We start from the raw sequence: 16231 nt of genomic DNA, 5'->3' as shown, positions 1-16231 counted from the left end.
CTTTCTCAGTAGCCGCTCCAAAGTTATGGAACTCACTGCCCCTTGCTATTAGATCTCCCCGGACAATTTCTAATTTTAAGTCATTGCTAAAAGCTCACCTCCTAATTACAGCTTATCCTTTATATGTGATTAATGTCTAGTTGTGTATATGTTTAATGTTGTAAGTGCTATGTTTTGTATTTGATATTTTATTAGATTTTATTAGGAATTTTATGTCTATTTTAATGTTCAGCACTTTGGACAACCTAGTTGTATTGAAATGCGCTTTATAAATAATAAATACAAATACAAATACAAATGGTAGACTGTCAAAATATTTGATCTTAAGTATGTTAACTAATATAAAAATATATGTTGTGTGGTGAGTTCAGGTTAAACATATTATTTATTATATCACAGATCAAAACTTAGCAAAACGAATTATTTCTGGTCAGCTGAGGGTTAAATAAAATGCTAAATGTGTTCAAATCTATTGCCAGATTTACTTTTTATAGTGTAGATTATTACACACAAAATTTAAAAAATTGATTTTCCAAATCTTTATGAGACATTCTTATGACACCTGCTGGCTCTGCACATTTACAGTCCTTAAACCTCTCACAGCACCCATCATGCCTGAAAGGACCTCTGTTCTCCTAAACTAAACTAACATCAATAAATCATTTGACAGAAAGACAGAAATGTACTCAGATTTCATTTACCATAATCCTTATTAAAAGAGAGCAATAAAAATGTACTGCTGAGATTCTATGAGACATTTGTAAATTTGTTTTGTTCTTTTAAGACATTTATCGATTTATTTTGTTCTTAGGCAATTTATTATATCCATTTATAAAAATTGCTTCACTAGTTTGCTGGACAAGTTTTTATAATACATATTCTGTAGGTATTAATACACAACCTACAGTATATCATCTGAAGCCCATTCAATGTCTCACTTTAAGGTTTATATGGCTTATTTTTCCTATTAGGTAAAATTGCTAATATCTAACATTTTCTTTACTCCCAATTGTGCAGATATTTACTTTGATATTCACCTTTAGATTTACAATAATCAAAGCAATCAAATCAATTGATCAAAAATGCAATGATATCATATTTCCGTGTAAGTAGTTGACACTCATATATCTAAAAACATCAAGTGTGTGAGGACACTGAAAACACTGGAGCTTCTCTGCTATAAGCAAGTGGTCTTTGTTTGAAGTGCGTGTGTGTGTGTGTATGTGAATGCATTGAGCTGTCAGTGTGAGACAGCAGCAGAAGCAGCAGCAGTACAGTCAGTCTGCTTCAGACTCCTCATCTCTTTCTTCAGTCCAGATGCCAATATAGCAGTGAAGACGGAGATATCAGTATCTGCGTATATGGGAGCCTGCTATCACAGCTAAGTTTAGTTTTCGCTAGAGTTTTAAAGACTCTAGAGACACACTTGTAATCGAGCATGAATGTTAGGCGATCGGGAATGTGGAGAGCCGGTGTAATGCTGCTCATCAGCGGGTGCGTTTGCGCGAGTGTGCCGGAGGAACCCGCGGACAGAGCGTCTCCGTCGGACGGCTACTGCAGCTGGATAACGCGGGCTCAGCCGCACGGAGCCGGTGGCAGAAAAGAGGGCTTTACTGAGTTCAGACTGCGAGTGGAGGGAGACCCGGAGTACTATCAGCCCGGCAGCACTTATCAAGGTACATGGCACTGTTTCAGCTGCTGTCAGGACCACCGGCGCGGACAGGGACTCTGCGCAATGTGCGCGCTGGAGATAGAGCTTGGCCATATAAACGGCATATTTGGGCATTATAGTCTTATGCACACGTTATAAGATAATTCGGGGCAAGTTGGCATATTTGAGAAAGTTGTCACGAGGGCTGAATCTCTGTAAGATCTTGTGTCAAGTCGATATACACTTATAGACATGTTTAACTATTTGAATGTACATTATCTATTCATCTTACTATCTTATTTATCATCACAGAGAATCATCATATTTGTTAATTAAAGTTAAATGAAAATGTTACATTTGTTTTATTGATAATAAATGATTATTGAGAATTGTATATGTTATAATTCTATAATGTATGTTTCTTACTGAATTGCCTTGAGTTTTGTTTTGCATCTGTGAAAGCAATCATACTGTATAGGTTTTATGTAACTGATTTATTGTTGTGATTTTTTTCCAGTAACCCTGTATGCGGTCAACTCTGCCTACTTTAGAGGCTTTACTCTCATTGCTCTAAAGGAGGGACAGAACGGTGACCAGGAAGATGATTATGCCGGAAATTTCCAGGTAAGAGTCAGTGCTTGAGTCATGCTCAATAGAAATGCAGATGCAAGGCACTTACGGAAACGTAATTTATTTCTCAATGGATCTCAAGTGGTTCAGATAGGGTCACTGACGGCAGGGGAAAATTTACTGAATGTGAATAATACAATCACACTAACCATGTAGCTGTGCAGAGTTAGGAGAGCAAAATAAGTTTGCTATAAAAGACATGGGAAGCACTTTCCATCACTTTGTCAGTATGCAATTTCAGGTAAGCTAATTAATAAAAACATTGTTTCTACATAAAAAAACATTTTTTTATATAGGACATTATTGCCTTTTTACAACTTTTTTGGGTGCTATTTCTTTTTCAATAGAAAATCTGGGTCTTAAAGTAAAAGCAGCTGAGAACCTCTGATGTATAAGACCGTATAGATTTCATGCTTGTCTTAGGAAAAATCTCATCAACATAAAGTAACCTAATCCTGTCTGCACACCACCAGTCGCTTGTCTCTTTTAATGAGGTTGGTAGTAGGCATTTTCTAATTCTGGTTGTCCAACTATAACCAAATGACTAACTGTCCTCTCAATAACTGACAAAGGTGAATGACGTGAACTTCACTCTCATCGAGAGTTGCTACCGAAAGTCGCTCATCATTGAAGTTGAACTTTTTCAATATGATTACTTCCTGACAACACTGAAATAAACGAAATCGCTTTGCTTTTCTGTAGTCGCTGGCGGTGTGAGTCGGTGCGTAGAGCTCATGCTTTAGCTCGGCTGTTGGATCTACTGTACTTTCTCTGTGTTAAAGAGCCAAGCAGAGATTTAGACACACCTGGCAAAGCTCTTACTTCAACACCATATGCTGTCTGTCCGCACCATCTTTCGTGCTATGACAGAGAATGGAACAGGAAAGAAATAGACCCATTAAATGTCACATAAACCATAAATTTCAGCTCGCCACAGATACACTCTGCTTACATCCTGCTCTCGTGCAAGTTGAATTCAATTCAATTTTATGTATATAGAGCTTTTCACAATTGTTTAATTGTTTCAAAGCAGCTTTACATTAATAGATGCAGGAAAAAACACAGAAAAATCCTAAAACATAAGCAGCTGAATACAGCATCTAAGAATAAACCGTACTAGCGAGCGTAGTAATAAGAGGGTGCTAAGTTAAGCCAATGTCAGCAGACTCCCCAGGGGACCCTGGTGAAAACCCTGTGGGAAAAGTCCTAGGAGGGGAAAAAAACCTTGGGAGAGAGCCAGGCATAGCCGATTCTATAGAGCATATATTATATAATAGGTATGATTTTAAAAAATTTGATGGGGATTAAAACATAATATATATTTATATATACATAGATAAGAAGGTTAAATGGGGGCAGCTGGTGGTCATTAGTCTGACATCGGCTGGACATCATGTCGAAGGAAGGTCACTGCGTTGTTATTTACTCTCTGCCCAGCACTAAATTAATCCTCATCTATTTTAATATTCTTAAAAGAAACAGATACATCTATAAATCTAAATGTTATATAAAGGTACTGTTGAAGGGAAACACGATCGATTGCATCATGCTGTCAATCACTGGGGGTGTAACAGTTCTCGGTAAGGAATCAAATCGTTCCGTTATCCTCCCACGGTTCGGGACGCACGTGCACCAAAGTGCACCGTATTTGATTCGACCAGGCATTTCTAATATAGTTTGGTGAAAAAACAATGCATAAAACCGCTAATGTATGGTTCTGAATAAGCTCTGCGTGTGTTTAGGTGAGAGAATCTGTCCAATCAACTCGTATGCAAATCTGTTGCCAACCTTACAGGTCCTCCTCACGTGTGCGTGTGTGGCGCAGACCGTTTAGCCTGGCAAGCGAAGGAAAAAAGCCGATAATAGCGGCACCGCCAGATTCATTTAAGTCTACTGCAGCAGCGATGCTCAAGAAAACGTGGACAAAATTGTAAAATTTGCGAGTGCCGTATGCTCAAGACAATACATGTAATATGACGAGTTGCTTTACGCCGTCATCACCAGGGTGTTGTTGATAGCATGCGATTGCAAGTGAGACAGAAACAGCACATGTTGCCATCTGTGTTTAAATGTTAATAAACTGATCTTTTTGTGAAAAAACTTGAAGATAGCGGCATAAAATATAAAAAGTAATACAGTGTTCTAAGCTATTTTATGTTAATTTTGAGGTGCACTGTATGTAATAATGGAAGTACTCTTAACTCATTCACCGCCAGCCTTTTTGAGAAAAGTTGCCCACCTGCATTTTTGTGATTTTAACAAAATTTTCACAAAATTCCTTGCAGGAAAAGTTATTTTCTATAAATATATAAACATACAAATTATATCGAATTAAAGAACACACCCTCTGCTTTCAAACAAACAATAAACAAACAAACAAACAAACAAAATGGGGAAAAAACGTTTCATTATATATTTACTTTTTCTACTTAATTTACCACTGAAATATGGATATTTCTCTTCAAAAATACAACATTTTGACCAAAAAGCTTAAAAAATTTTAGTTTATTAATTATGTTAGAGATCAGACTCAGAATGACTATCAAACATAAACGCAGTTAAAATAAATCATTATCTCTTTTTAACTTCCGTTTTTGATAAATTCGTTTTGGATAAAAGCGGTATTACACTTTCACTTTGAAATACGTCCAGAAAGGCACGTTTATTAGTTAAATATGAATTTATAAATGACGAGATAACTCGTCAATGGCGGTGAATGAGTTAAGTATAAATGTTGATTTTGGCAGAGGTTAAAAAGAGGTTTTTATTTTTGTAAAGAAGCCTGTTGTGACCAAAGTGTACCGAAACCGTGACCCTAAAACCGTGATACGCACCAAACCGTGAGTAATTTGAACCGTTACACCCCTATCAATCACAGAGTAAAATGTTTCATATGATCGTAAACTTCAGAGAAACAGATTTAAAATCTGTCATTACATTGACCAGAACAGCACGAAACCAATGTGTATTAAACAAATCACTGTTATATAAAATATTCTGACCGTCAAAAGGCGTCTTGAAGAGGTTTTGCTAAGAAATGCATGTAAAATGGAGTAATGTGAACTTGAGATTTTTGTACCGTTATTAAACGGCATAGTATGCGCTGCAAAAGCAGCCGATGTGAGAGCACAATAGCAATGCGCGGCAAACACTCTCCTCACGTGCCGCTTATGTGCTGCTCACGCTTGTGGTGTGAAACCGGCGTTAGTCCCATTGTCCTCAGGAATGAAGAAAAACCTATTAGCGTAGGGGCCAGTCACATGTAATGCAAGTGTCACATAGTTGTGGTTTATAATATGCTCGGTTCCAGATAGGCTAGCTATTGCGGGATAAGTACATTTACTAGACAAATTATGTTAAAGAGAAATGTTCGACTGTATCTGATTCTCGAACATTTTTTTTTGCAAATGATTCCAGAGCTTAGGGGCTTTCATATTTGTCTAAATAAGGTGTTTACATAGAAGTGTTTCATTCCAATTGTGCATTCGGATGGATTATTAATAAATGATCAGGCTGTATGTCAAACTATCTTTTTGCACGAGTTAAATCACCTGCACTTTATCTAAACCTGCGTGGCTCTCTGCAGCTCAGTCTGTTAGTGAGAATATACTGAATATACTCGCTAAGGGCCATTAGCATTTAGCTGTCAATTAACACTAGATTAAGAGAAAATGGACAGAAGGTGGAGAGAATATTTGATTTTAGTAGAGGAAAGAAAGCCAGATGCTTCAGACTATGTGCTGGTAATGTGCTGTGATGGAAGATTACATAATAAGCCCAAAAACAAACTGAGAAGGGTTTTTTTGTTTGGCAGAACAGACTTTTTTTCAGATTTTTTTTCTAACCCAACACTGAAAAAAAATGATTCATTGAATTTAATCATTTTTTTAAGGTAAGTGGTTGCAATCAATTTTTTTAAGCTACATTTAAACAAAAAAGATTAGTAAAGTAAAATAAAATATAAAACTTTTGTTTAAATGTTACTTAAATAAATTGATTGCAACCACTTCCCTTAAAAAAGTGGATTAAATTCAATGAATCATTTTTTCCTTGAGGCATCACATGTGATGATGGCACAGACGTACTGTAAGCCTAATATATTGCATGTTACTGTTACACCTCCTTTCTTCATTTCCTCTTTTACCTTTAAAACACCAAAAGGGGGGGGGGGGCACAGTGGGTTAGTGGGTAGCACTGTTGCCTCAAAATAAGACGGTCCCTGGTTCAAACCCTGGCTAGATCAGGTGGCCTTTCTGTGTGGGGATTGCATGTTCTCCCAAGCCCAGTCCGAAATCACATACTGTGACAGTAGGTACTGAATTAGATAAAGTACCTACTCATTGGCCGTTAAAAAAATAGGTGCTGTATGAATGAAATCAGACGTAACACATCTGCCATATTGATACGTCACATGACATACGTCATCATAACAAAGTTAGTTGTTAACTGAAATGTTTAACCACAAAGGGCAGCTGTTTAATATATGTATTTGCATTTGAACAGAGCCGGTTTTGGAAATTTTTTAATAAAACAACACCCCTCAGTGTTCTTCTTCATTGAATAACTTCTGTCCCAGGGGCTCACAGGATAGTAAAGGGGCCATTGAATGGACACTTCGGGATATTGCTGGAAGTAGTAGGTCATCCGGGTACTTTTCGCCTACTGTTTTTGGAATACAATGAATGCGGACATACTACTCGCCTCAACTACTGCTTTTCACCTACTATATAGTGTGGTACCATGGTAATAAAAAAATGTAAAGATATTTCTGTAATGCTGCTTTGAAACAATACACTCTAAAATGCTGGATTGTTTCAATGCATGGTTGAGTCAAACATTGACAAACCCAACCATTTTGGTTAAATTTAACCTAGAAATGTCTCTAAAAATAAAAATGGCTTGACAAATAATGTTAATTAAAACAGCGAAGTGCAAATTGTGTTCATTTGATAAATTGTCATAACATGTTATTATTTTGACGAAAATCTTTGATTTATGCTTCTTTGCATAAAAGCGTCTGTAGTTAGTAGACAGGGCAGCAACTTATGGCGCTTTTCCATTGCATAGTACTCCACGGTTTGGTTTGGTTTAGTTTGGGTCGGGTCAGCTTACTTTTGGGGCTTTTCCATTGGGTGCAGTACGTAGTACCCAATACTTTTTTCGTACCACCTCAGTTGGGGTTCCAAGCGACCCGAGCTGATACGTGAGCTCAAACGTGACGCGAAAACACAGTAGATCACTGATTGGTCAATCGTCATTGAGCATCATTGCTGTAATGTAAAGATTAGCTTTACCTTTAGTGCTAGCTTGCGCTGTCTCGAGCAAACATTTTGTTATCAGTTGTCTGCTATAAGTTCCCAAACTCCCTTTTAGTGACGAAAAACATCCACAGGTTGAGAATCAGGGACACCAGAACAGTTTTTTCCAAACTTGCAGTTTGTGGCAAAACATTCGCGATGAGCACGTCAGCATTATATGCTTAAATGCAACTTCAATGAGGCTCAGCGGAGCGCCGTCGACTGACGTTGTGGGTGTTTTAACAGAAACTGTCATGTGAAACAGAGATAGTGATAAACGCGATGTACAAACATTTGTGGTGGCCAATTTTAATTTTGTGGCGGACTGAGAAATAATAAATGTTTGGAAATGTACAACAAACTCTCTGTATGATGTCACAGCAGTAGGCAGCCCAAATATAACGTCACGCCTATAATCCCTCCCACTGCAAAGTGATACTAACTCGATGGAAAAGCTAACCAAGCCAAAGTGAGGTGAGCTGACCCGACCCAAACTTAACTAAACCGTGGGGTACTATGCAATGGAAAAGCGCCATTACTGTGGCTTTGGAGTGAAGCGGTTGTCAGTTGGTTGTGCTGCAGTCTTAAACAAAATTTATGCTTGTGAATCTTCTGTATAATTAACTAAAACATGGGTCAGAAATGGTTGTTTTTGGTTTAATCAGTCGGTCAGCAGCATGTCCACGTATGCAGCTCCTAAGGGATGCGAGGCACAGGCAGCAGAGTGAAAGGTCACAGAGGCACCATCACAGCTCTTCTCTGTTTTCTTATGTCTGTTCTTTTGACTTATTTCCCCTGAGAGCTCACCTGTGTTTTTGTACCATTAATGAAAGAGAGCACACACAGAGGCTCAACTTTGACCTGTACCATACTTACCGTACTACCGTACGCATCACTGCAGCCAGGAGAGATTGGTGTTAATGCCTGGGTCTTACATGTTGTTCAAAGCCACTGTTGTTTGACTTTGCCAAAGCCAGGTTTCACAAGGTCAGATTTCTTTTGAGATAAGAAGCTTACAGTCTTTAGCTTTTGACTTTTTGTAATCTCTGATTCTACTTTATTGCTGTGTTAACATTTACTAAAAAAAGCATCACAATGGAAGGTTCAATTACATTTGACTAAATGTTGGGTTATTTTCATGCATGGTAGGACCAAACCATCTGTTGGGTTATAAATAAACCTGTGTTGGGGTGTTTCAACTCATGGTTGGGTTGCAGCAACAATAGGTTTATTTATAATCCAACAGTTGGTTATTTCCAATATTTACCCAACCATGGATTAAAACATCTAAATATTTTTTAGAGTGTATGGCAGTTTTTGAACCACACTGCCAGTAATACAGTTTTAAGGTGTTTGTTGACATACCTATATTTAGAAAGTAAATACCATGGCTCATTAAGTAAGTAATAATTAACGACGGGCCTTTGAATTATTTGAAATTAGACAGAAAGACATTTGACAGGTCAGGTGTGTTTTTATCAATAAAAAGGCTTACCCATGGAGCATTTTTCAATTTCTTTTTCAAGGCTGCACAATGCGAAGCTCGTCACCACATGTATTTAGCCTGTAGTTTCCAAATGTGTGTTCGGCGCGTCATGTGAACCATGTACATGTATGCTTCTTGACAAAATAAGTGCCTGCTGCAGATGCAAAGGGTTTGTGATAAGAGACGCTCGTGTTTGCCAGATACTCGCTTAATCTTATGTGTAATTAGAGTTTAGTATTAAATTAGTGTCTTGCGTGCATTTTGTGAACGTGAGCGTCTCTTTTATTATAAGCACTTTTGATGCGTGTGCAGCAGGCACTTATTTTGACAAGACGCATAATGCACAAGGTTTACATGACGTAACAAACAACTATTTTGACATGACGAGCAAAACACATGACTCTCCGAACACATATTTTGAATTGCGGCCGCCACTGTTCCTCAAACAATCAGAATAAAGCATTCAACAACACCGTGCATAATATAGTTATAATTTAAACTATTGTATATTACAATATTCCATGACAATGCTTTAAAGTACATCTGAGTATATGGTGTGTATTTTTTGATAATGATTTATTATCAAGAAGGTCTATAATACCTGGAGAGAAAAGTCTGTCAGCTTTCTTCATTCATATCAATGCTTGTTGCTAGGCTGGCACTTGTTATGATCTAAACGACAGGTGGGCTAATAAATTTGTTAAGCACTGTATATCAAAGCAATATGGTATTGCCACCGTAGTACAGGCACAGTCTTTCACAAGTGTATACAAAAATAATTCCTTTAGCCAGGCCTGGTGATTCATGACCACACACACCGACCTCCCTATTAACCTCCAGAACCAACCCTGAGGGCAGTTGCGTCTATTACTTTGTGCCTTATTATTCTCAGGAGCTGACAGACACCCTCTCTTTTTCTAGGGGTTTTTATTTGCTCTCGAAATTGATTTTGTGCCATAGTTAATTAGTGCTAGCCTCAGATTTCTTTGACCGGTGATGTGCTGTACAGTTCTGTGAGGGAAACAGAAGCATCACTTCCTGATCGTATTCAAACCCAAGAACGACGAAGGCATGGTAAACATATTGTTTCTGAATATTTAAATCCTGAAAGAGCTGCCTGGTCGAGAGAAGGTGAGGAAAATGAATTGCTTCACAGAATTTTTGTTGTATATATTAAATTGGAAAATGACAATGCTGCGGTTTGTAGAGTTTAAAGATAAGGAAACTTCATGGCTTTCAAAGTCTAAATGCCCACTGTCAAGGCAGCATCTTAATTGTAACCGAACCTCGTAATTTAGCAATTTTGGCATTAGCATGTTGCAAATAAATTCCCAACACAAACAAATACTGTACTGTCTAAAATAATTCTTATTTTACTAAGCTTATTGTAATGCATTTTCTGATTTCCAAAATAGTACATGCAATATAGCCTTTAGTTTTTAGTCCCAAAAAAGCCATGTTCAAAATAATTTTAAGCAGACTTTGTGAGCATGCCTCATGATTAATTGAAATGCTACAGTACTTGTGTAGGCAACCTACTAGGTTTTGGATTCAGAATGATTTTGGCTGGTTTTTGCTGATCAGACCAGGTCATTGGTGGTTAGATATATTATTGATTCTGCATTGCTGTCCATAAAGACACATGCAGAATCGATGAAACAGCATGAACATGATTATGGCCAATTTTGTCTTTATTCTCGAATAAGATGGTTCAAAAAAGTACAAAATTAATATGGAAACATATTTTTTTTTTGCATTCATGATGTGCTAAAGTAAATGTAAAATGGTTAACAGAAACAGCGTCATTTTGAAATCGCTTTTATCGGCATTTAGAAAATATCACAAAAGTTTTGCGCCACTCTGTAATGAAAACGAGGCCAATATGTTCTTAAAAAACATTGTGAGCCAATGTGAACAGCTGGTTGCTGGTTTGATTTTGAATTTAAAGGCTAATGGCCAGCTATTACTGAATATTCCAGCAGGGAAATATATTCAGCATTGACTTTTTTGTCTGTTTTTTGCCTCTGGGCCTTGATGAAGGTGAAGGCAAGTGGACCCAAGAGACTCAGGCCTCTTTCTGAACTCCACTGGCAGATACCTCAGGAACAGCCTCACCGGACCCACTGTTTCTGAAATTCTGAGTATAGAGTGACAGTCAGTTAGAGCAGCTCTCTCTTGTCAGACTTCAAGGTCGATATGGCCCAATAAGGCTTGGCTTTTTTGTTGTGCCTCCAGAGGAAACTTTTGCAACTACAGATATTTGAAGTATGGCTTATTTAAAATCTGCGAGCATGCAGTCTTTCAGCCATTTTTGAAAATGACTTTGTGTTGGGATCTCCCTTGAGGTGAGCTGGACCTACTGCCCACTGGCTGCCTTTTTGGACTGATAACGTGCTTTAAGCAGCACTACAGCAAACACTTATTTAATGCAAATTCTGCAGCTTGTTTTTATTAGGGTGAGCAACCATGCATTGCAGTTGTGGTTTTGTAGTGGTCATAAGCACTATCTGGAAAAAGATTAGTCTTTGAAAGGTTGTTTGAATTGCAATTATTGTTGTAAGATGTCTGTCATTTCATGTATTGATTGGAATTGAATGAGGTCTGGTTAGTACTACAGAGTGAGGTGGTAAAACACACTTGGAGAAAACTAGTCGCATTTTGCTAGTAGTAATAAGGCAGATTTTTTCCCCCCATTCCAACATTTAATATAAAGTCAGTGTTAAATGTTAGCTTTTTGCAACAAAAGCTGTTGGAATTTAGTGCTCCATTATTGTTTTCATTGACCCTTAAGAGCCCTGTTTCAAAGATCTAAGTGCATGGTCTGAAGCACAGGGAGCAGGTGCACTTAGGGCGTGTTCAAATTTACTTTTGCTAGTTTAATGGTCGGCATGCCAGGCGCATGGTCCAAAAGAGCATGTTTGTTTGCTGCTGGACATCACGTGTGTGTGTAATAAGCAAAAAGTGCATTCACTCTTTAAACAACCTGGCCCTGATGTAAAAATGATCACTGTGTCAGGCAACAACCACTTGCCTCGTAAGATAGGGAGTTAAACAGGCTATTTGTGTTTCTGTACCTTTAATGAATTTGATGTAATGCAATGTTTATGGTTTAAAAAACATTATTTTCCACATACTGTTAGGGATGGGAATTGATAAGAATTTAACGATTCCGATTCCATTATCTATGTTGCTTATCGATCCGATTCCTCATCGATTCTCATTGGGTGAGGGAATAAGTACAAATTTGTATGTTTGTATTAACTCGCTTTAATATCTGTTCAGAAGACACATAACAGACTATACTGTACACAAATTATGTGTAGCAACCTCAGAACAACCAGTAAATATGTGATAGGACTGGGAATTAATAAAACTGACTAGACTGACATAAAACATGCAACTTTTGGTCATGCATGCATTTGTTATTTTCTTTTGAAAAATACAAAATACAGCAAATACAGAAAATTAACCTACCGAAATGCAGAGACATCTACTGTGGCAAATGGATGCAAACCCTTTATCACAAACTTAGTCACTGCTCGGTAGAGGTGGACACTACTTGAGTATTTTAGTTTCATTTTCCAAGCATCTGTGCTTTATCAGAGAGTTGTATTGGGAAAAAAATTACTTTACTTTACTAAAAAATGTTCACTACATTCTAAAGCAAAGAATCATAATGTGAATTCCTTTTATATTGCATATTAAAATGTATTTAATACATAATTACATAAAATTGAGTGCTTTTACTTTTCTTGAGTAAAAGTACAAAAATACTTTTTACTTAAGTAAAAGTAAAAACCAATAGATGTTTAATGTACTTAAATATTAAATATAAACCAAAAACTTGAAATTATAAAATGTAGTGGAGTTAAAATAATATGCTTTGGAATGTATGTTTTCAAAAAATAAAAAACACTGATAAAATACAAATACTTGAAAATGTACTTTTAAGTAGAAATACTTAAGTAGTGTCCGCCTCTGCTGCTCGGTGAAATTTGTTTATCCTCACCTCTGTCATTTTATTCCTCCCTGCCTCTGTAAACGGAGTAGCTAGAGGTGCACGAGAGATACTTTCTGCAATCTATCTGAGCCAGTATGAGAGCCAGCCAGACTCTGGCCATCATCAATTTGATGGACAATGACACCGGATATTATCCGTATAGTAAAAGTTTACATAATGAAATGGAGCTCACATTAACATTAACACATTACCTTCGGATGGCGTCCCGTTAGCTCCGCTGGTGCTTGACTCGCTGGTGTTGTTGTGTAATAGTGTATCAAACACGCGACAGTCCTGCAACCTCCTGCAACACGACCGTATTGTCGTATTTTCGCATGAAATATAAGTTATTGATTCAACTGTTTCAGTGTTTCACGAAGCCTCGCTCTGCCCACCATTAATTATAACCAAACTTTGAATCGTTCTGCCTCGATGCAATGTTTGCTGCGTTCTAAAGCAAAACAACACAGCGTGTGTGTGACGTCATGACACATTTGCAACGAGCGGAACTGATAAGCAGAATCGTTAAGCAGGCATACTAACGGTTCAAAGGAATCGATTCACTGGGCACCGTGAATCTTAAGAAGAACCGGTTCTCGATTCCCATCCCTACATACTGTACATTATTATTGCTGCTCTTCTTTGCCTTGTCTTTCTGAAATGCGTTGATTTGTACAAAGCTCATTGTTCTGAAAAGCATTTGTTGTGATTGGCCGAATACCTCAAGTGTGTGACGGAAATGTGACACTTGTTAATATATTTGGAAGATTAGCTCCCAAAGCAATACTTGCAGAAGATAATATCGTCTTTACTACTTTATCAATACCAGCTGAATCTAATCCAGAAAATGCAGATGACCAAGTTGATCGATCAACTTTGCCGGCGTGGCTTGAGCAGAATGTAAATGATTGGTAAGGTAAAGATACTAAAACATAAAACCATGTCTGCATTCTTGATCGTAGAATCGACAAACAACAAGCGCTACTCTACACTCCGCAAAACTTGGATTAAATTCAGGGTTTAGTCAGTAGTAAGTTCTCTAAATATGAAAACATAGGTGACTTACAGGCTGTGAGTCAGAAGCGGGCAGAATTGTGATAATGATCGTCATGTCCATGTCAAATTGCTGCGGAAGTAAACTGTTGGCAACAATCCTTGCGTTCATTGTAATCCAAGAATAGAGATTTCAGTTGGAGATGATAATTTGCGTCATTCTAGACTTTGGGATTTGTTTTTCAGAGTGGGTCAGGAAGCTTAGTTGGGTATACAGTACAACAATAAAAACCTTATTTTCAGTTATAGTAAGTAGTTCTCAACCAATCAAATGTTCTGATTCAGCCCATGGATAGGAACGTAGTGTTAGTGTGAAAAGTGTGAGATAAATGACTGCTGTTTCTCGTGTGAAGTGGGAAGCCCCAAACTAATTTGAAAGAAATTACTATTTTTACCACCTTAAATACTTGCTTTAAAAGCACTGGAATGACTGGCTGGGATTGATGACAAACATTGATTGTTTGCAATCAGTCAACCAAATGGTAAAGGTCAAGGCAGTGGAGATCAAAGGTCAGTCTGATGCTTTTCACAGCTGAAGGAACTAGAGCATTCTTGTAAGGTGTCACACATCACTTTGTCATTGTGTGGTATGACGTGACTCGGTACTACGCAGCTGGGCTCAGCTTTCTTTACTTTGGCTTGGTTAGCTTTTTCCATTGAGTTTAGTGCCGCTCCAGAGTGGGTGGGATTATAGACTTATCGATACAGTTGCGTCGCCTCTGCTGCCATAGCTCAACATGGGAGCAACAAGCATATCGATAGAATCCTATTCTTGATTCTCGACATGTGGATGTTTTTCAAAGCTAAAAGGGAGTTTGGGAACATTGCATTTAGGAATGATGCTGGTAGTGACGATTCTCTCTGACCAATCAGTGATCTGCAGTTTACACGTCACTTTTAGTATCAGTACGGCTTGCTTGGAACCTCTACCGAGGTGGTACTATATATTGGGTTCTTGGTAATATACACAGTGAAAAACACTTCAAAAGTGAATTGTATTGAACCATTCCTGCCCGTACTATGCAATGGAAAAAGTGCCAATAGAATAATTTTTAACTCAACATGTGTTTTGTCCAATATTTACCCAACATGGGTCAAAAATAACCCAGCCATTTTTAGAGTGTATATGTGCAGGTGTGTGGTGTTTCTACAAATTAAAATCGCCAACTACTGACTTGGCACACATAATACAGCACTTCAATCATTTTTGCAGATTTTTCCAAATGCAGATATCTTTAATAGGCATCATGTGATGTGAAATTTTTCAAAAGCTCTAAGAAAAAAACTTTTCCATTTTTACTACATGGTTGCCGTGTAAATGTAACCTTATGGGGCATACACAGAACATTTTGAAGGAGTAGATTACATACAAAGTCAATGCAAAGACGCAAATAGACACGGACGAGGGGCTATGTGAATGGTGCGAATTGAATCAAGCATGACTTTGCACAAATCTTTCTATGTTATTTCTATGTCCACTAGGTTAATACATCAGACTTTTAAAGCGAAACAATACAGTAACTGACACACAAACACACCAATTGTTTACTTTTTAGAGGGGTTCTGCATTAACAAAGGACTTCTTGTCCTTGCTGGATTGCTTTGGTTTAAATCAATTTGTTGACTGTACTACACATATCATAAAGGACATATTTCAGATCTAGTGATATCTAATGGATCTTTTGTGTCTGGGTTATCTACTATTGACTTAGGATTATCTGATCATCTGACAGTCTTTTTTTGATATGCATATACCTTTTGCTAACATTGCATCTTCTCATACTTTGACTGATCAGAAGTAGAGATCAGTTGATTCTTCTGATTTCTCAGTTTTTATTGACTGTTCATTAAGTTGTTTTACTCCATCTGACCCTCTAGAGACAAGAGTTTCTATTATAAATTCGGTTCTCTTATCAGGCCTAGTTTTATTTGCTCCTCAAAAGTCGCACTCTGTTTCATTCATACGTCCTGCTCTTTCGTATATAGAGGATATTGAAAGCATTGTGCTGTAGAATGGAGCGTAGGTGGCGTCTCTCAGGTCTGACTGTTCATCATCAAATATGGAAAGACTGCTTACAATAATTGTTTCTGCCAGATCTGACTATTTTTCTAAG

General features: G+C 37.6%; 1 protein-coding gene across 2 annotated transcripts in view; it reads left to right on the top strand.

Annotated features, from left to right (window-relative positions):
* Window positions 1-1184: 1184 nt before the first annotated feature.
* spon1a (spondin 1a) overlaps window positions 1185-16231 on the top strand; it is a 157222-nt gene continuing 142175 nt past the window's right edge. Inside the window, exons 1-2 of one of the 2 annotated variants that reach the window (XM_055174182.2) lie at window positions 1185-1676; window positions 2169-2275. In XM_055174182.2, the coding sequence (XP_055030157.2) occupies window positions 1439-1676; window positions 2169-2275 (345 nt within the window). In that variant the 5' untranslated portion in view covers window positions 1185-1438. The remainder of the gene's footprint in view (window positions 1677-2168; window positions 2276-16231) is intronic. The other variant, XM_055174183.2, reaches the window with a different exon arrangement.

Source organism: Misgurnus anguillicaudatus, chromosome 15, assembly GCF_027580225.2.
Source record: "Misgurnus anguillicaudatus chromosome 15, ASM2758022v2, whole genome shotgun sequence".
Classification (NCBI taxonomy): Eukaryota; Metazoa; Chordata; class Actinopteri; order Cypriniformes; family Cobitidae; genus Misgurnus; species Misgurnus anguillicaudatus.
Note: the sequence above shows the minus strand (reverse complement) of the source record. Positions and strands in the feature narration are given on the sequence as shown.